We start from the raw sequence: 23,344 nt of genomic DNA on the forward strand, positions 1-23,344 counted from the left end.
GTGCGTAGCCGTGGAAACCGGTGATGATAATCTTGACACTGTTCAACCAGAGAAAAGACGACGATCCGCTAAGTCAGTGAAGGTTGAAAGTGACTCACCTGTCCAACAAGTGTTTAAAATCCTGAGATCGTCTGTCAAAAACAAGGCCCCTGCAACTGTTTCCACCACTACTACCAGAAAAATGAAAGCTACAACAAGGTCAAGAGGAAGGAGTGTCACTCCTGATGTATAAGCTGCTTCGAACAGTCCTGACACCACCATTTACAAATCATAGTTTATTTCTACTACAGCACAAGGCAAGTGGTCTACGATGGTGAGACGAGAGCTTATAGTTCAGAGGTCGGTTGATGAGAATCAGTTGAACTCTGTCTGTGATATTTTACCCCTGCTGAGTGAAGTTGGCCTTCTGAAGACAGTAACTTCAATTTGTTCTTACTCGAAGCTGTTGACCTACGAGTTTTACTGTAATCTGAATGAAGAAATTGACAATCTAACTGGAACACGGTGCCAGCAGATTTTTATCAGATGACAGTGGTATGTGTTCGGCCCGGACGTGATCAATGACTACTATGGATTCAAGCCTGTTGACGAGGAAGATATTAAGTATTGGGACTTGGTTGCAAGGACTCTCACTGGTGGTCAAACTCCTGTATGGCCTACAAGTGATATTGACACTCTGTCTAGCTCGAAGCTTACCTCCAAATATGTTATCCTGCACCGTATTGCCCTGCACAATTGGCTCCCTTCTGCCCATTTTCATACGGTTGGCAAGCAACTGGCTGCTCTCTTGTTCCAAATTGGCACCAAAATTTCCATTGGTCTGGGGAAGTGGATCTTCTATCATTTCCTCACCCTGATTCATCCGAGGGAACAGAAGGTAAGACTGCCTTATCCTAATCTCATCTTTGGAGTTCTGACGTCGCAGGGCCTAGTACCAATGCCAAGTGAGATTATTAGTCCGACTCTGCTCTATACTGTTGATCCGCGACTCTTGAATGGCAAGCACATCCAAGATGTTACACCTGTTAATGCTCCTCCATCATCTGATGCTGACACTACTATTGAGGAATCGCCACATGCGAAGGATGTTCAGCTGTCTCTCCGTCTGAAGGCTCGGGTGTCTGAGCTTGAAACTGTTAATGACATTATCACGAAGCAACTCAATGCAGCCCGTACTGAACTTGCGACTGTTCTGCTTCAATTAAGCTTGACTGAGTCTGCTATTGCTGAGGCTGTAAAGTCTGATAGTGAAGGACCCTCGAATGCGTAATGGTGTCTTTGTCTATCTTTGGCAAAAAGGGGGAGTGCCTAAACTCAGGGGGAGTTTGTTTGTCTGTTAGTATCTTCTAGCCCTGTCTGGGCATGGTTTTGTGATGGTCCCATATTTTGTGAAGAATGTTATTTTTTTTACCAGCACGGCTTGTGTGCTGTTATTTATTTTATGGGTTGTATTTCAGACTTATTCCCTTTATGAGACAGTTATCAGTTTTTTTTGTTCTCTCTTATATCTCTAGCTAAACGTTTGGTACTTAGTCGAGTTGTTTTGCCAAATAATAGCCAAAGGGGGAGTTTGTTAGTGTTTTTATTTTGTCCAAAAACCCCAACATATAATTGGCAATATTATTATGGCAAACTAAGATAGGGTTTAGCTTGGTGTCTGTTTATGGTTACAGAAGACTGATTGATCAGGTTCATCAACAGACGCACTGACACTGAAGATCTGATAAAGGAAGATGTTTCCAAAATGCTGAACGCAGTTTGAGAAGACAGTTTTGGAAATAATATCAGCTGATCTGTTTTGGATGGTATGGACCGAATCTTTAAGATTTCATTCTTCACAAATTGTCCTACCATCTACAATCAAAGATATTTTTGGAGAGTGTTCTTACCAAGGAAGTATAAGTATCCTTATTCGGTCAAGAATTAGGGTTACGAGTTTAAGAAGACAAAAACACTCTATGCTACAGAGAGACTCGTATGTTTGATTATCATGCCTCTTCTCGAGACAATAAATTCTTGGTGATTAAGATGAAGAACTTGAGAAGAATTATCGTTGCTTAAACGAAAGGACGCAAAGATCACTCAGTTGTGGGAACAACGTAGGACTGTGTTATTGAAGCGGAATGCATCAGAGTTAGCTCTCCAATTGAAGGGATTTCATTGGACTTCTGCATGCGTGGCTCTCCGACTTCAACAATCCACTAAACCTTTGTAGACTGGGTACGTACCTTGTGTGGGACACTTGGGTGAGATTGTTGTTTTTCTACCTTTGTACATTGGATTATGAGTTAGTGGATTGGACGCCTCGGTGATCGTCCCCCCAGATGTAGATACACACTGTATCGAACTGGGTAAACATCGTATGTGTTGTTTTATTATCCGAACTAGTTTTTCCTCTACAAACTAATCTGCAATCTATCCAACTGACTGACAAGTCATGTCTTCTAATCAGTCAGTCAAATACATCAGTTGATTATCTCTAATAATAATCTTAAACTGAGGAAATGCAAAATTACAAGGATGTATATGTATTTTTTATTTTTTAGTTTATTATTATTATTATGTAGTTGTTTCTTTTGTAATATATTATTTTTAGTATATTGAATTGTTGGTCCCAATGAGTAGGGGTTCTAGAGGGGAGGGGGTGAATAGACTTGAATAATTTTTGGAAACTTTTCTAAGTAATGCAATGGAAAATAATTGTTACCCATATTTAAGTTTGTTTGCACTATATTTTGCTCTTGTAAATTGTAGGTTTGGTTTGTTAAGGACTTAAAAATAAATAGCAATATGTAAAGAGAGTGAGAGATTTTTGAAGTGGTTCGACCAAAACTTAGTCTATGTCCACTCTTTTCCTTAAACTCCAACGAGGATTGCACTATCACCATTAGTACAATAAAGAGTGATTGTGCCTTGATCACAAAGTCGGCCAGAATCCTCAAAGTTTTTCACAAGATGGACTTGTTACTCCACCTCTTTCTACTACACTTAGTATAGATGGTTGGAATGAACAGAATCAGTTTCTATACTACACTCAGTTTCTCCAACTATAGACTCGGCGTCAGAATCATAGCCTTGAGCTTGATCTTTCTTTGTAGCTCTTGCTCTCTAACTTCATTGGCTTCTTGTTTTTGCTTGAAAGCTATTTCACACTTATTTGTTGATCTATAAAATTGTTAGCCCTCATTCAGTTTGAATGTAGGTATTTGTAGACTGTCTTTGAAATTTGTCTGTTGGAGGGAAACAAATTTCAAACTTCTTTTAACCATCGTGCAATAACCAGTGGGTAGAGCGCAATATGTTGTTTTTTGTCAGATTTCTAGCCGTTGGAATACGTTTGTGTCTGATTTTTTTTCCAATAGGTTGTTTTTGTCAGATTTATAGCCGTTGGAATACGTTTGTGTCTGATTTTTTTAACTTTTTGACTGCACAAAATACCTTTGGCCTTTTTGGGAAATCGTCGTTAGGAAATGTACCTAGGACACATTTTGCCTTGGTAACATTTTCTTGCAACACAACACTTTGAGGTTGTTAACTGTTCGCCCAGAGAATGTTCGAATAGTAGATTACGAGGAGTTACATTTTACTCTTCGTATAAATCTAAGCAACCCTTCGGATTTGACTTTCTTTAGTTAATTCTTACTCTTCGGAAATTAACTTCTCGCTTCAAGTTAACTTTTCGTGTCCCTTTTATTATCCGGCCAAGGTTGACCCTTCAACTCTTCGGTCAAACCTCCCGGTCTTCAACTCTTCGTCTTCTAGTCTTCGAGTCTTCAAGTCATCTTTTACTCTTCGAGTCATCTATTATTTGCTTGTTGACTCCTTTGACTTCTCATAGCTTGATTCCTTGACTCTTCTAATATCTCAGTTTAGACTAAGTCTGGCTTGACTTCTCCTAGGTTACTCTCAGTTTAGGTTAATTTTAGACCAAGTCTGGCTTGACTTCTCCTAGACTTGACTGAGTCTGGCTTGACTTCTCTAAGTTACCTTTTGAAGCTTTACCAACTGAGTTGACTGCTCAAAGCTTAAAGAAATATCCTGAGGTTACTTCTTTAATTAGTTTTACTTTACAGTTATTGGCTTTCCGGTGGCCAATGACCTTGTGGTCGTAAAAATTGAGGACTAAAATTCCTAACCCTTTTTGTAAATTACAATGTTCCTAACATGAATGTTTATTTTTTATATACTGGATGTTCATTTTTATGTATACTGACAATAAATGAACTTTCAATATATTAAAATTGAACTTTCAATATACTAAAAATGAATATTTATTTGTGATCCATAGTATAACTTGCCTTCATTGTTACCCGCCTTTAGGGTTTAATTAACTTTTCAAAATATAGATTTTAAATCCTAAATTTTCATTTCTCAAAGTTTTTTATTCATCTATTTTTTAATTTAGAAAATACATTTACTAACATTTTTTTTTATATTTTCCTTTTTACAATTTTCATTTATCTACAAAAATATAAAATTTATCCATTTAATTAATGCATTATCATTTGCATTTTTTTTCTTTTGAAAAATAGTAAAAAATTTCATTAATTGGAGAAAAAACCACAAATACAACTTGGCGGAGCATTGCTCCGATCCTCAAAACGATGAAGATTAACACTCCTAACCATTGTATGAGCAGTCTCATTGGCCACACTCTTAGCTGCCATTATACTCCTCCAAACATAACTTGAATTACGTCTCAAGTTGGCCTCCAAAAACATACCATGCCTAAAATACCTTGCTTTGAATAATCTAGCAACCAAAGTAGTAGGTTTCCATAGAACACATAAATTAATATGTATCATCATCAATAATTTAGAGGAATCAAAATTCACATAGTTGTAATTATGCTAGCGTCACTAGTTTGATTACTATTATACAAAGTAGGTATTGCCTCATGATATAGAGCAATTTCACATAACAATTTACATATAAAATTTCACTGAGTAGGTGTATACAAATTATAATGTCTTTTTTCTTTAAACCATGTACAGACAATATTTTAAAATAATTTTTTTTCTATTGTATCTAAGTGATTTAGTACATTTTCTAATTAGTTCAACAAAATCACTCAAACTTTGATCAATTTGATGTCCTTATTGAACACATAAATTTAGAACATGAGTGCAATAATTGACCATTAACAAGTAAATATAAGGTTTCAAGTAAATCATCTATAGATATAGTATTTAAAGAAGCATTATCTAAAAAAAAAAATTAAAAACATTTTATTTATTTATTCAAACACATCCGTCCCAAAGTCCGGGCCAGGGTCCGAGCCTAAGCCGGTTATGGGCCTGGCCGTGACTGGACTGGGTACTAGGTCGATTATGAGCTGGGTCCCGAGTTTTTTTTTTTTAATAGGACTTGAACTGGTTCTTTACAAGTCGATCCCGGTCCGGGCTAGGCCCGATGAAGGCCAGGTCCAGCTTTTTCCGGGCTGGTTCGGTCTTGAACCGGCTCGTGGCTACCTCTAATATACTTGCATACTGGAGTATGCACATACATATGTTTTTTTATATAATAATAACTAGTTCTTTTACGCACTTTGCGCGAATGAAATAATGCTCAGTGATTATTTTTAAATAAGTATTTTTAAGTATATCAGTACAATATTATATCGGAGATGTTCATGCATAGGTAAATAAATATTGAATTTGTTTATTTAAATCCATAATTTTAAGTATATAAATGCAAGATAATATATGTGAGATTGATTTGTTTATTTAAATTGGTAATTTAAAGTATATAAATGCAAGATAATATATGAGAGATTGATTATAATTGTCACTAAAATAAATGTTTGCAACTTTGTAATGACGCTAGTCTAAATACTTAGTCTAAAAACGGTAGTCTAAATAAATACTACTTTTGGTTTAAATTTCTCTAATTCTTCTTAATTCTCTTTTGGATAACATTGCCATTGTCTTCATATTCAGTACATGTCCTCTTTATTTTATTTTTTTTTGTTTATTTTTTATTGGTAGTGTCTCATGAGCAATTGGGTTACTGGTAGTAGCATAGATGGATTCATCGTGCAATGAGATTATGGTGTAGGAAGCTTTAGATTTGTCTTATTGTGTATATGATGGGATCTTAGTTGTACTATTGACTCTTTATCTTTCAAGCACCAATTGATATTTGGTAGTGGTAGTTTTTCCCCTACATGTTTCATGCGTTGTGAGATGTGTATCGTAAGTTATCATGTGAAAGTATTGAACAAAATATTAATATTTATTATATTTGTATAAAATACTTGGTAAATAAATATAACATATTTTGTATTATAACTTTGATATTTAATTACAAGATAATGTAAAAAGAAGATAATGGACAATGTCGTGAATATAATAAATTAATAAATTTGAAGGTGATGAATCTTTGAATTGTAGAAAATAAAGATAATATAACTAATGAAATTATATCTCTTTTTAAATTTGTTATAATGAATAATTTTTTTAAATAACGGCATTATAGACATCTAATTATAAATTAATAAAATGCATATGTATTATTTTTTTGTTGTAGCTACTATTTTATTTCTACATCTACATCTACTAATCTTATTAATAAGAGCCAATAATGTTATGCCCTTAACTGGAACCAAAAAAAATGCTGGTGTAATTGTTTCTTAAAATGAATGGTTCATATTATTCTAATTTTAGTATTTTGTTATGATTTTCCTTATTTACCCTCTATTATATTATTTTCTCCCCTTAAATAACCTTGGATTCCGTAGTATAAAACTTTAGTAACGGAATATTCCGTTAACTATTTATTATTCATAACTTACTCATTAGTTTCTATAAGAAATGTCTTAGGTTCGAACCTCATCCTAATCAGAATTGGCATAATTGTTAAATATATACTACGAATATGTTAAAATATACGGAGTATTACAACAATAAATACAATATAAAATTTAACATAAACTTTAGTCAAATAATTAGCCCGACTAAATACAAAATATTCAAAGTTGAGCATCAAAGATTATAAATCATGAACTTTGAAAATCATTTTTTTGCATTTAAAAAAAAAAACAAATTTAGGTTAAGTTTTGTTTTGGATACCTCCCCGCACCCGCCCCCATACCCGCGCGGGTATAGAAATTTCCCACATACCCGCACCTATTACTCAAATTGTGCGGATATTTTAAAACCCGTAGAGGCGGGGATGCGGGGAACTCATTGGGTGCGAGTAGAATTGTCATCCCTTCTCATACTTGAAAGTTACCCATGCAGTAGAACCATCCCTCTTCTTGATTTTCATTCTATGCTTTAAATGCTTAGACACATCAATAGAAATCCTCACCCGCATATAACTCTTCAATTCCAAGCCCCTCCAAAGTTATTCGAATCACTTCGTAAAAACTTACCTACAAAGTTCCTAATCTGCCCAACCACGTTCTCCGTGGCATAACCCTCTGACAAACCATAAATGTGCAACCACATATCGAGAATATCCAACTTCATATCCTGCGGAACATCCCCTGGCTCAACATGCTAACATACTAGAGTATGATTCTCAAACGCCCTTGATACCACCAAATATGTTTACTAATTTCCCAAACAAATTTGTTCCAAGCAAATGCATTTTATGGCATGTTTGGTTCATAGAATAGGTCAGGAATGGAATAACATTCCTTGGAATAGACCTATTTCATCGTTTGGTTGGATCATTTTGTCATGAGAATAACATGCCTAGGAATGAGCTATTACCTTCGCAAGGAGAATAGCTATTCCTAGGGGGGGCCTTGGTATTAGCTATTCCCATCCCCTTAGGAATAGCTTTTATATCACAAATACAAAAAATACCATTTGCACGTTATATAATATTTATATTTATTTAATAAATATAATGTATTATATAAATGTATATTTTAATTAATTATAATATTTATCTATCAATAAATATATATATTTAAATAAATGATTATATATATATATACACACACACACACACACACATTTTGCAGCGTTTGCAATTGGCATGTGGGGAAAAAAATATTTTCTCAAAACACCCTTGACATTATATATATATATATATATATATATATATATATATATATATATATATATATATATATATATATATATAATTAATTGTATAAGACTCCTTAATTATGGAGCCTTGGCTCCTAAATTAAGTAGCCTACCCATCTGCATGCCTAACGGATGGGCATTGCAAGCTTGCCTAGCGGATGAGCATTGCAAACTTGCCTAGCGAATGAGCATTGCAATTGAAATTATGGAGCCTTGAGGCTCCTTTTATAGGAGCCTCAAGGCTCCATTCCTTACTGATCCAACCGATGTGGGATAAGTGGAAAATAAATATAAATATAAATATAAATATAAATATTTATTTGTATAATAATAATAATAATAATAATAATAATAATAATAATAATAATAATAATAATAAGAGTATTTAAGTCTTTAGCCAACCAAACAACAGAATACAATTCCTATTCTATTCCTTACCTATTCCTATTCCCTCCAAATTCATCCATGAATTCAATTGGTGAAAAAAACATCAAACCATCTCTCACTACAGAATCCCATATATAAATTAATTAGAATCAGTCTTTGATTACAAGAGACCCAAAAGGGACATTCAAATGAAAACAAGTGTTTTACAACTACACATAATTGGCAATGCAAGAACATCAAAGTCACTAGCGGTCATGGGCCGGTTCAAGGTCAAACTAATTCTGAATTGATCGAAGAAAAATTGAACTTAAACTTGAGTCCAGATCAGGATTGTCCTGTATATGTCGGTCATGGTCCTAGGAAATAGAGGCCCAACCCAAGAATGAGCCCAACCCCTAGCATGCCGCAAATTATGCCCTGAAAACGTGATCACCAAGAATGGTGAACACGGGCCAAAACGACGTCGTTTTTACGGGAAAAAAAAAATAAATTTAGTTAATGTGCTGTTAACGACGTTTTGTATTTTATGTTCAGATTATGAATTTACATTTATTAAATTATAAATTTTCTGTTACGAGATTATGAATTTACAATTATTAAATTATGAATTTTCTGTTATGAGATTATGAATTTACAGTTATGTAATTATGAATTTTCTGTAAATTCAAAATCTCATAACAGAAAATTCATAATCTCATAACAGAAAATTTATAATCTCATAAAAGAATATTCATAATTTCATAACTGCACATTCATAATTTATGAGTGTTGAAGAAGCTTGCGCGAAGAGGAAGTGAAACCGTGAAATGTGAAAATGAAGAAGAAAAGTCGCTCTGTTAATTGAGAGAGAGAGAGAGAGAGAGAGAGAGAGAGAGAGAGAGAGAGAATAAAAAGATAACGGTGTCGTTACCGTTGGGATCGTGTTCACCATCCATGGTGAACTCGGTTCCATGGCATAACGATTGCTAGCATGCTTGGCAGGGCCAATTTAGATCGTGCACCAGGGTGCACATTGCATTGTGCGCCTTGGTGCAAAACGACGTCGTTTTGGAAATATTTTTTTTGACAATTCTGCTTTCCTGTGTCGATTGTTAATTTTCTTTTAAAAAAAATTTATGTTTAAAAAATGTATATAATTGTATATTAAAATACACATAATTGTATACTAAAATGCACATAATTGTATAAGAAAATACACATACTTTTTTGAGTTAATTACCAATATGGCCCCTTAACTATTGTGAAATTACCAATTTGGTCCTCGACTATTTTTTTTACTCAATAAAGTCCTCGACTTTATAAATGTTAACCAATATGGTCCTCCGTTAAATTTAGGGTCTAACATCTGTTAAAGTCGAGGATAATAAAAGAATTTCACCCCTCTCCTCCACTCTACTCCCCGCCGTCAAGTTTCTGCTCCACCGTCACCTTCATGGTGCCAAAACAAAATCCATATTTCACTGAACTACACAAAACTCTATGGTACATCAGTAGAATAAGAAAGCAATTATAATAACCAGATGACTACTGGAGAACAATCAATTCACATTCACATTATATTAAACCAACAAAATTGTTCAATATGGGAATCCTTTACGAGCATTCTTCTTTGAAGGTTCTGCCAACCTCCTAATATGTTTTGTAGTTTTGTAAAACGCCATTAGCTCATCTGCAACATCCTTTGGATGACAATCTACAAAAACCTTGAAGAACCGTTTCTCTGTCATCCTCAATGACTTCAACAATGAAGGGCCTTTTATTTGAGGCTGAACACCCATATCATCTATCTTTCCCCCTAAAAGAAACATGGGTTTTGTCACACCCTCCAAATTAGAAAATATCAATAATGGATATTGAAGCACCACACTTGCATTCAGCTTCATGGTGCCCAACACAAAAGTCATATTCCTTTGAACTTTATCTACAGATAATGTCAACAGGAGAGGTGCTCGCCCAAAAAGCCCAAAAATCTCATCCTCAGAGAACCCGAATTTCTCAAAACTTGAAACCTTCTTAAGAACAGTCTCAACCCAGGAAATGGCGAAAATTGTAACCACATATTTATACAACTTAGAACTCTTCTCTACACCTGTTCTTCTAATAAAATCCAACTTTACATCACCCAAACTGCGTGACTCCTCGGAATTAATGTGGGTCGGGAAATCAACATAAATATCAAATCGTGTTTGCCAACACCCATTTGCTCCTAAAAGGCGACGGCAAGGAGGAGGGGGAGGAGGGAGGGGTGAAATTTCTTTATTACCCTCGATTTTAACAGATGCTAGACCCCAAACTTAACGGAGGACCATATTGGTTAACATTTACAAAGTTGAGGACTTTATTGAGTAAAAAAAATAATTGAGGACCAAATTGGTAATTTCACAATAGTCAAGGGACCATTTTGGTAATTAACTCTTACTTTTTTTGAAAAGATAATACACATAATCTAACATAATACGCATAAACTTTTAACATAATACACATAAACTCTTAACATAACACACATAAATTTCTTGTTTTGAATGTACATAATTGTATAAAAAAATGTACATAATTGTATAAAAAAATGTACATAATTATATAAACAAATGTACATAATTACCTACCATAATGTACATAATCGCGTCAATTTCCTACACAACTTAACAAAACGACATCATTTTATAAGGCACAGAGCGTACAGTGCTATGTATGTGCGCCGTGATGCAGGGTATAACGATTGTTTGGCAAGTTGCCAGTCTGCCACTGCCAACCTACGACAAACCTGCCATGCTAGAGAAGTGCAACATTGTTGGCTATATGGTCTTTGCACTGGTCACGCCACTTTTTTTTTTTTCCCCAAAATTTTATACTATATAAACTCACCAAATTCATTTTCTTTCACTAACAATTCTCTACACTTCACTACATTTTCAATCTCTCAAATACTACTACATTCTCAATCTTTACTATATTTTTATTCATTTTTAATCTCTCAAGTTTCATATTCCCATTATTTTATATTTTAAATTCTTATATTTTATATTTTACTAGCGAATTTCTTCAAGACTTCAATTCCTATAATTCTATATTTTTATATGATTTATACTCTGACAATGTAGGTACAATTAATTCGACACACAATTAAGAAGATTCACAAAGAAATGATCAACATTGATTTCTTTCGAGTCGATCGATAATCACAAAGTAATTTCAATCCTCCTATTCCTCTAACGAAAGGAAACAAACATCGTGGGTGTGGAAATACTTTGACAAAGCACTGTTTGAAGAAATTTCCAATCAATATTTAGTAGATTGTAAAATATGTCTAAAAAAGAAGACCAATGAAAAATCATTTTCATGAAAATTCAAAAGTAGTGGCACCGAAACTCTTAGTCGCCACTTAAAATTGTGTCACGAATTGACGAAGGATAAAGTACAAGTCGATAGAGGACAAACGCAAATTGCCAAGTATGCTACCCCGACGGAGGTATGTTTTCTTATAAATGAGAAGTAATGATCGAAGAATTTGAAAAATAGACCAATGCATTGTAATTAGTCATTGTTCAATAACGATGCGATAGTTTTATAGTGAAAATGCACAATTAGAATTCCTACGACTATGCACAATTTTACAATAATCATTACCTAATTCTTCGTCACTTTTTTTTTTTTTTTTTTTTGGCTAGCCAACAAAAGACCACAAGAAGGTAAACCAACCTATGTTGCTTATAGCTTATCGGCTCAAACCAAGAAGGTCAATAAGTCGCTCCCGTTGTGAATCGAACTTGAAACCTTCTGGTTACCAAGTCAATAGCCAAACCAATATGGATGGGGTTGCCCACTCATATCGAATATTAATCAAGCTATAATTGGTGGGCGTCGATCGAGTTTAGCCCGTGCTCGATTCGGGATGTTAGGAATAAAGTGTAATGGTTTTGATATGCCAAATTTGTATTTGTAGAACCCCCAATTTTATTTGTTTAGGTCTAGTAGAGTCTTAGACCATGATCGGGAAATTATTAAATTAGCAAAAGAGAAAAACAGATGAAGATGCATGAAAAATGGAAGAAGATCGATATCAAGGCTAAAATCAAGAATTTGTCTGGTGAAAATGACAAATTGAAAAAGGAAGATGTAAGATATAAACTTCACGTCGATACTACTCAGAAAGAATTCCCAGAAGGATTTTCGATTAAGAAAATCAAGATTTGAAGTTTGCATGAATTTGACTTGAAGATCAAGCATCTATGGAAAGAAAGGAGTACATCAAAGAAGATTGAAAATATAACCAAATGAGTGTACGGATGAGTTAGAAGATGCTTGGTTTATAATGCCAAATGGCTCAAGTTCAAATCATACTATTTACAATTTTAGGTAAAACTTGAGGAGCCAAATTAATTAAAACCAGATGGAGTTTCGATAAGATCTCTGACAAAAGATACAAGAACACAAGAGCAGAGCACATAAGAGCAACGAACACAAGTTCTGAATAGAACAAGAGAGCTATATTTGAAAATCTTCAAGTGACAAAAGATAACACAAGTTCTGAATAGAACAAGAGAGCTATATTTGAAAATCTTCAAGTGACAAAAGATACAAGAGCACGAGCTATATTTGAAAATCTTCAAGTGACAAAAGATAACACAAGTTCTGAATAGAACAAGAGAGCTATATTTGAAAATCTTCAAGTGACAAAAGATACAAGAGCACAAGAGCAGAGCACATAAGAGCAACGAACAAAAGTTCTGAATAGAATAAGAGAGCTATATTTGAAAATCTTAAGAGAGCTATATTTGAAAATCTTCAAGTGAGAGCACATAAGAGCAACGAACACAAGTATATGAAGACTTGAAGAACATAAGAGCAACGAACACAAGTTCTGAATAGAACAAGAGAGCTATATTTGAAAATCTTCAAGTGAGAAAAAAAAAACTCAGAGAGCTTAGAAAGAAAAATCTATAGAGTTCCTAAAACAGAGCTAAACAGAGAAAAAAGTCAAGTGTTAAAGTCAAGTGTTATACTTGATACATTCAAAGAGAGAAAAACACTCAGAGATTCAGAGATTACAAGAGAAATCATTCAAGAGTGTTAATCTTCATCACAAGAGACCTGCAATACATTGAAAATCATCTATAGAGTCTCAAAGTTGGAAGCAAGAGAAAACTTGTTTTTCTACAAACAAGTGATATTCCTACGGGAGTGTAGGAAGGGAGGAAAGTAACACGGAGTTGTGAAATTCTGGATTGTCACACGAAGCTGTGAGATCCGAAACAGCAGTGTCGGAGGCACTGTGCATGATTAGTGCGGGCTTTGTGATCAAAGCACTAGATCACAGAAGAGCGTTTCTACCGGAGCGTAGAAGACGGGGGGAAAGTAATGCGGAGTCATGAAATCCTAGGAAAGTAGCACGGAGTTGTGAAACCCGAGCAGCAGTGTTGGTGGCACTGCGCGTGATTAGTGCGGGCTTTGTGATCAAAACACTAGATCACAAAATTCATTGTATCTAGGAACCAAGTAGTGGTGGATATAGTGAATTGCTCGTGGAGATAAGAGCAAGTGGAGTATGAGGATTACACCACCTCCGAACCACTATAATTGCCTCATGTTCTTTACTGGTTTCTTTACTTATTGCTTCTTGCTTGCTTCTCACGAGATATACTTGACACAATCTCTACACACACTTTATTTATTTCCGCTGCGTACCAGACTCTAACAATCTAGTTAAGAGTTTTGGTTTCTCTGTGCCTTAGCAATTGTTGTGCTGTGCGAAAAAGTTTAAAAGTCTATTCACCCCCCCCCCCCCTCCCCTCCCCCTCTAGACTTTTACCTGACCTCTTTTGGAACCAACACGGGACACAACACTATAGCCTATCATGGAAAGATGTGGTCAAATGGTTAATGTTCACCAACTTATCACCAGTGAACTTTAAGAAAGATAATATGACAACCAAATAAATAAAGAACTCTGTGGTTAAGCGTGTTTGACTTACAGGATGTATGACCTAACTCAAAAAAAAAGTGCAATTAAGTCCTCATATTATTTAAAATTATGCAATTTGACCCATTCCTCAAGTTATCGCTAACGTGGCGGTCATCCCATTAAAAAGATTATTAATTTATTTTAATAATTCTAAATAAAAATAAAATAAACAAAAAAAAAACCCCACCTCCTCCCTGGATTTATATCCGACTAGAGACGAAGACTAGGAGGGGCTTCTTTATTTTATTTTATTAAATTATTAAAACAAATTTTAAATTTTTTTTAATAGGATGACCACCACGTCAACGATGACATAAGTCGGAGATAAAGATGGGGGTTTCCATTTTTTATTGTTTTTTAAAAATTTTATTTTATTTAAATTATTAAAATAAATTTAAAAATAATAATTTTTTAATAGGATAACTGTCATGTCAGCAATGACATGAAGAACATGTTAAATTTGGATGAATTGTATAATTTTAGACAATTGAGAGACTTAATTACACTTTTTTTTTAGTTGGATGGTCAATTGCACTTTTGTGTATAGTTCGATGGCTAATTTGAACTGTTTTCCCAATGCCCAAATAAATAAAAGTTAACTTTTAGGGCATATATACATGTCTAACAATAGAATCCTATATATATAATTAAGATTTATTATTTGATCTTGACTATTTAATATAATCTTATATTTTTTAGTATAATAGAATCTTATATAATTAAGATTTATTATTTGATCTCCATTATATAATAGAATTATATAGTTAAGATTTATTATTTGATAGGGATTATTTAATAGAATCGTATATAATTAAGATTTATTACTTAACTAGTTTTTTTACGCGCTTTGCGCGAATGAGATAATGCCCAATAATTATTTTTAAATAAGTATTTTAAAGTATATCAATGCAATATTATATAGGAGATGTTCATGCATAGGTAAATAAATGTTGAATTTGTTTATTTAAATCGGTAATTTAAAGTATATAAATGCAAGATAATATATGAGAGATTGATTATAATTGTCACTAAAATAAATGTTTGCAACTTTGTAATAACGCTAGTTTAAATACTTAGTCTTAAAGCGATAATCTAAATAAATACTACTTTTGATTTAAATTTCTCTAATTCTTCTTAATTCTCGTTTGGGTAGCATTTGTTTTTGTTTTCATCTTTAGTACATGTCCTCTTTTTTTTTCTTTTTTTTTTATTGGTAGTGTGTCATGTGCAATTAGGTTACTGGCATAAACATAGATGGAATCATCATGCAATAAGATTATGGTGTAGGAAGTTTTAGATTTGCCTTGCTGTGTATATGGCTGAGATTTTAGTTGTAATATGAACTCTTTAGCATACAAACACTTATTGATATTTAGTAGTGGTAGTTTTTTCCCTACATGTTTCATGTGTTGTGAGATGTGTGTCGTAGGTTATCATGTGAAAGTATTGAACAAAATATTAATATTTATTACATTTGTATAAAATACTTGATAAATAAATAAATACATATATATATATATATATATATATATATATATATATATATATATATATATATATATATATATATATATAACATGTTTTATATTATAACTTTGATATTTAATTACAAGATAATGTAAAAAAGAAGACAATGAACAATGTAGTGAATATAATAAATTAATAAATTTGAAGGTAATGAATCTTTGAATTGTAGAAAATAAAGATAATATAACTAATGAAATTATATTTCTTTTAAGTTTTTTTATAATGAATAATTTTTTTAAAATAAAGCATTATAGACATCTAATTCTAAATTAATTAAATGCATATGTACTATTTTTTGTTGTAACTATTAATTAATTTAATTAATAAGAGTATAAAGTGTCGTACATATTTTTCTTCAACAATAATGAAATTAATGATTTTTTTTAATTTCCATTCCTTGTTGAGACAAATTATTTTGAGAGTTCGTCCATGACAATTGCTACAATTGCTGTCAATAGAGGATGATAATAAATAATTCAAAATATATGGTTACAATAGATATTAATATAATGATATAGTAAAAAATTAACTTACAAATTTCTTTTAAAAAAAAAAACTTTAACCTAAATTTCTTTTCTTTTTTTTTAAAAAAATTAAAAAATTCAAGAAAATCAAATGATTTTAAAGTAGTTCCTGATTTATAATCTTTGATGCTCAACTTTGAATGCTATGTATTTAGTCGAGCTAATTATTTGACCAAAGTTTATGTTAAATTTTATATTATATATTTTTTTAATACATTTTAACATATTCATAATTCATAATATATGTTTAACAATTATGCCAACTATACTTGGGATGAGGTTCGAACCTAAGACCTTATATAAATTAAGAGTATGTTAAGAATAATAAATAGTTAACGGAATATTCCGTTACTAAAGTTTAAACTAACGGAATTTAGGGTTATTTAAGGGAAGAAAATAATATAATAGAGAGTAAATAAGGAAAATCATTAAAAAATACTAAAATCAAAATAATATGAACCATTCATTTTAAGAAACAATTAGTACCGACATTTTTTTTTTGTTACGGTTAAGGGCCTAACATTATTCGCTCTTATTAAATTTGTAGAAGATTGTAGATATGCATGGATTATTTAATAGAATCGTATTTAATTAAGATTTATTACTTAATATGGATTATTTAATACATATAACTAAGATTTATATATAATTTGATATGGATTATTTGATAGAATCGTCATAATTGAATTGTATATAATTGAGATTTATTATTTAATCATGATTATTTAATAGAATCGTATATAATTGTGATTTATTAATTGATATCAAATTTTAAATTTACGTAATATTAATTTTACCAACTATATCTAGGAAAATTTATGAATAGGATACGTTTTATATTATATCAAAAAAAATTAAAAAGTAGATACATATCCATATCAATACTTATTCAAGTGAGTGTATATATAGAAGACCATTTTGTTATTTATCACAACAACAACAGTTAAAGTCTCTTTGTTTTATTTGCAAAAATCTTTCAAAAACCCGCATCCGTAGTCTTCAAGAATGAATTTAGAATATCAACTTCATTTGTTTGTATTCTCTCTCCTATTTGTGCTTATTTCATCATCACCCACAAACCAAAATGATCATCAAGACCTTGATACCATTATTTGTTATCAACTCAAGGGAATCCAACATTGCTTGTCATTCAAATCACAACCATACACATCAACAAAGGATATTGATATGAAATATGGGATGGTGAAGAGAAAAATACCTGGTGGTCCAAACCCTATACATAACCCGCCGGGGACGCCAATATCGACATCAACAAAGGATATTGATATGAAATATGGGGTGGTGAAGAGAAAAATACCTGGTGGTCCAAACCCTATACATAACCCGCCGGGGACGCCAATATCGACATCAACAAAGGATATTGATATGAAATATGGGGTGGTGAAGAGAAAAATACCTGGTGGTCCAAACCCTATACATAACCCGCCGAGGACGCCAATATCGACATCAACAAAGGATATTGATATGAAATATGGGGTGGTGAAGAGAAAAATACCTGGTGGTCCAAACCCTATACATAACCCGCCGGGGACGCCAATATCGACATCAACAAAGGATATTGATATGAAATATGGGGTGGTGAAGAGAAAAATACCTGGTGGTCCAAACCCTATACATAACCCGGGGGCGCCAACATCAACATCAACAAAGGATATTGATACAAAATATAGGGTGGTGAAGAGAAAAATACCTGGTGGTCCAAACCCTATACATAACCCGGGGGCGCCAATATCAGCATCAACAAAGGATATTGATATGAATTAATATGGGGTGGTGAAGAGTATAACAACCGGTGGTCCAAATATTACGTTTTAGAGGAAAATCTGTTATTAAAAAAATATGCTTCAGTTTATGCATGTTGTCCATGATTTCTTGATTTAATGAGAATAACGGGAGTTAATCCAATTTGTGATTTGAATTTTTTAAAAATATTTTGAAATATGTTTTATGCGAAAATATGTTTTATATGTTGTTGCTTAGTAATTCTGATTTTGAAAGATAATTAACTTTTAATAAGTTATATCAATAATTAATGTAAAATTATAATTTAATAATATTTTACATATTTTAACCACTCTAAAAAAAATCATGTCAAATCCCTAAGTAAAATTTTGTAAATGCAAGTTTCAATTAGCATTTTTAGTTTAAAACAAATGCTATTTTGAGTTACATTTTGACTTGAAGCTTTGAAAAAAAAAATCTCTATTTATAAAATATTACTATTACTAAATAATTGAATAAAACTTTTTTTTTAATGTTACTAGCTCTATTACATTGTAGTATCTAGTCATTGTAGCTCTCTCTCTCTCTCTCTCTCTCTCTCTCTCTCTCTCTCTCTCTCTCTCTCTATCCGTGCATCGCACGTGTAATTTTGTAGTGTGTGTGCGTGTGTGTGTGTGTGTGTATATATATATATATATATATATATACATATATATATATATATATATATATATATATATATATATATATATACACACACACACACACACACGCACACACTACAAAATTACACGTGCGATGCACGGATATTTTTTTATATATTATATATTTAGATAATAAAATTAAAGATGAAATTATAAATAATTCTAATATTTGAAAGTCTACATTTATTTGATTATAAAATTAATGTAAAAGTATCACTCAATTAATTGAATAATATATGACTCGTTTGTCTTCAATTATTTTAGAAAAATCGATATGTAATATGATTTATGTAATTATATTATTACTAAAATAAATATGAAAACAGGGAGAAATAATTAATTTGTAATTATTATAAAAATATATTCAATGACCCATTTTAAGATTAATTACGATAATAATTATTAGGCATTTATACTAATTCTATGCAATTATACTTTTAGACTTTAATTATATTTTTTTCACCATATTGAATTTACTTTTTCCCTCTTCCTCCATATCTAAATAATAAAATTAATGATGAAATTCTAACATTTCTAATTGAAAAGTGCACATTTATTTGAAATTATAAGATTTGTATATTAATGTTGAAATTAATTACTCAAAAATTATATTAGGAAAAAGTCTTAAAAAATAGAAGGAAGAGCATGGTTAATTGATAGTATTTTAAGTAAAAAAAAAAAAAAAAAACTATAATCAAATAAAGAGAATCTCTATGTTTAATTATCATAGTAAGATTAAAGTGTTAAATACAAGTTGGTAATATGGACGTAATATGCCCTACCAAAAAAAATAAAAATATGGACGTAATATGTGTATGTTTAATTTCCTTTAATTATGGAAGTAATATGTGTATGTTACTATGTTTATTTTCTTTTAAATACCCACCGTAAAATGTGTATGTTTAATTTCCTATATGGGCAGGAAAAATTATCGTTAATTCCAATAAAAATGAGGTCGTTTTATTATGATTGCTATATGATAATTAAGGAGTATATATATTATTCTTAATTATTTAATATTATGTTAATTATGGCGTCCATGTGTTAGGAATAAAGTGTAATGATTTTGATATGCCAAATTTGTATTTGTAGATCCCCCAATTTTATTTTATAGGTCTAGTAGAGTCTTAGACCATGATCGGGAAATTATTTAAATTGGAAAAGAGAAAAACAGAGGAAGATGCATGAAAATAGAAGAAGAAGATATAAAGCCTAAAATCAAGAATTTGTCTGGAGAAAATGACAAATTGAAGAAGAAGATGAATGATATGAAATCACGTCAATGCTACTCAAAGAAGATATCCCAGAAGAATTTTCGTGAAGAAAATTAATATTGGAAGAATGCATGAAATTGACTTGGATATTTAATCAAAAGTTGTACGGACGAAGTGGATAATGCTTGATATATTATGTGAAATGGCTCAAGTTCAAAACTCACCATCAATAATTTTACAAGGTAAAATTTGAGAAGTCAAATTAAATTACTCTGATGGAGTTGGGCGCTAGTTTAAGCTTTGGGGAAATTGGGAAGCAATGTCACTTGGGTGGCAATTGAGATACAAGGACCACTTCAGAGTTGATCAGAGAAGCCATTCTACACCAAAACTGAGACCCAGATATTCTCACACCAAAACTGAGACCCAGATATTCTCACACCAAAACTGAGACCCAGATATTCTCACTCAACGTTAAAACAGAGGAATATCAGATGAAGTTTGGGAGCTCATTTACATGGAGATGAAGATCCATAAGATAAGATCTCTGACAAAAAGATAAAGTTTGGGAGCTCATTTACATGGAGATGAAGATCCATAAGATAAGATCTCTGACAAAAAGATACAAGATTTCAAAAATGAGAGCGTCTCTTTCCAACGGACAGATTCTCATTACCAGCTATAAAATGATGAAGATATGAAGACTTGAAGAAGTGTGAAGAACGATAGAGCATACAAGAGAGCAAGAGCATAAAATTCGAATCCATAAAAGGGATCGAATAAAGAAATTAAGCTTGAAAGAGCATAGAGCAAAAATCTCATTTGGTACAGAGCATACCAAAAATCTTCAAGTGAGAAGTGAGAAAAGAAAAAGAACTCAGAGAGCTTCAAAGAAAAATATTCAGAGAGTTCTTAAACAGAGCAAAGCAGAGTAAAAATATCAAGTGCTTTACTTGATATATTCAAAGAGAGAAAACACTCAGAGCTATCAAGAGAAATCATTCCAGAGTGTTTATCTTCATCAAAGAGACCTGCGCATCATTGAAGATCATCTGCAGAGTCTCAGAAGTTGGAAGCAAGACAACACTTGTTTTGGAGCAAAACAAGAGAAGGGAGGAAAGTAGCACGGAGCTGTGAAATCCTGGATTGTCACACGGAGCTGTGAGATCCGAAGCAGCAGTGTCGGAGGCACTGGGCGTGATTGGTGTGGGCTTGGTGATCAAAGCACCAGATCACGGGATACGTTTCTACCGGAGTGTGGAAGACGGGGGGAAAGTAACGCGGAGTCGTGAAATCCTGGGATAGTAGCGCGGCGACGTGAAACCCGAAGCAGCAGTGTGGTGTCACTGGGCGTGATTAGTGCGGGCTTTGTGATCAAAGCACTAGATCACGGAAATTTATTGTATCTTGGAACCAAGAAGTGGTAGATATAGTGAATTGCTCTTGGAGATAAGAGCAAGTGGAGTAGGAGGATTACACCACCTCGCGAACCACTATAATTGTCTTGTGTTCTTTACTGCTTTCTTTACTTACTGCTCTTTACATATTCGCTCTACACGAGATATACTGCTCACACAATCTCACACACACTTTATGTTTATTTATTTCCGCTGTGCACCATACTCTAACAATCTAGTTAAGAGTTTTGGTTTATCTCTGGCTTAGCAATTGTTGTGCTGTGCGAAAAAGTTTGAAAGTCTATTCACCCCCCCCCCCCCCCCCCCCCCCCCCCCCCCACCCCCCCCCCCCTCTAGACTTTCACCTTACCTCTTTTGGGACCAACACCATGTAATATGAATAATTATGGTAATTAATAAGTATATATTATTCTTAATAAAATAAAATGTGTGTGTTTAATTTCGTTTAATTATGGACGTAATATGTGTATGTTTAATTTCCTTTAATTATGTATGTAATATGTGTAGCACTAATTTCCTTAATTGATTAGATAAAATATATATTACGCCAAGTATATAAAACTATTTAATAAAAGTATAATGTGTGAATTAATTTCTTATTTACCATAATTATTAAGATTTTATTTAAAAGTAACCAATGTCATAATTTTATATGTGTAATAAACTGTGAATTGACATAATTTGCATAATTGTATGGACGTAATAATCTTTGAATTGGAATATTTATCCTAATTTTTTTAATCTTATTTAATTATGAACGTAATATGCTATTATCAATTTCCTTAACTGATTAGATAAAAATTATATTATGGAAAGTATTAATTCCTTAATTGCCATAATTTTAAAAGTTTAATTCAAAAGTAATAGAGTCAATAGTATTCAAAAGTATTCTGTGGCTCCCCTCGAGGGAAGATCACGTGATCGAACTGTGGTGGTGGGGTATTGACTCTTTGGGTTGCAAAAGATAGAGAAAGTATAAAACAGATACTACCTTGTAATAGAGCCAATAGTATTTAAAAAAAAAAAAAAAAGGGCACGGATAATTGATATTATTTGAAGTAAAAAAAAATATAAAATTATCGTAAGAAGGAATTCTATATGTTTAATTACCATAATAAATACCAAGTGGCTTGTAGTCCATTGGTATTGGATTGTTCCCCTATGTGGTAAGTGATGGGTTTGAACCTCGGTTGAGGCAAGTAGTATATATATGGTATCCCCTTTCTTTATAATAGTAATAAAAAAATTTATCATAATAAATTTAGATGTTAAATCCGGTTGGTAATTACCACGGATTATTTAGATGATAAATAGTATAATTATACTATATCTATATAGATTATCATAATAAACGGATTAACATATGCATCAACACATCTATGATTAGAGAGAAACATTCCATATTTTTACTTAAATATATTTTGCATGTTATTAAGATCATTATGTTAGATTGATAGTGCTTCAAAGTAATTTTTAAGCTATAACATCACAAAGTCCCCTGGTTAATGATTTAGTTGTTCATGGAAATTTATCAACAATTCCACCTGATGAATTTAGTTTTATATGGGATGGAGTATGAAGGAAGGTGTAAACGGGAATTGGGAAACTCCCGAGTGTCGCACTCAAGAATGTCAAGTCAGAGCACGTGAAATGCAAGACAACCCTTTGTCACAATGCATCAATAAAGATGGTCTAGTATAGGTGCTAATTGGGGATGTTGGTAGTGTGTGGGAAAGTGAGAAACATAAGAAAGTGAAGGAAAACAAAGGAAACAAATACAAACAAGTAAAAATGGGGATTTGGATGGAGTTGGGCTTGTGGTT

The 23,344-nt window shown here is 32.4% G+C and overlaps 1 protein-coding gene across 1 annotated transcript; it reads right to left on the reverse strand.

Annotated features, from left to right (window-relative positions):
• Positions 1 to 10,006: 10,006 nt before the first annotated feature.
• LOC109167835 lies at positions 10,007 to 11,200 on the reverse strand. Its single transcript, XM_019316905.1, has 2 exons — positions 11,194 to 11,200; positions 10,007 to 10,722 (listed from the first exon to the last, which is right to left on the reverse strand). Exons 1-2 carry the CDS (start codon positions 11,198 to 11,200, stop codon positions 10,007 to 10,009), a joined length of 723 nt encoding a protein of 240 aa, XP_019172450.1.
• Between the last annotated feature and the right edge of the window lie 12,144 nt (positions 11,201 to 23,344).

Source organism: Ipomoea nil, unplaced genomic scaffold (genome assembly GCF_001879475.1).
Source record: "Ipomoea nil cultivar Tokyo-kokei standard unplaced genomic scaffold, Asagao_1.1 scaffold3170, whole genome shotgun sequence".
NCBI classification, from domain to species: domain Eukaryota; kingdom Viridiplantae; phylum Streptophyta; class Magnoliopsida; order Solanales; family Convolvulaceae; genus Ipomoea; species Ipomoea nil.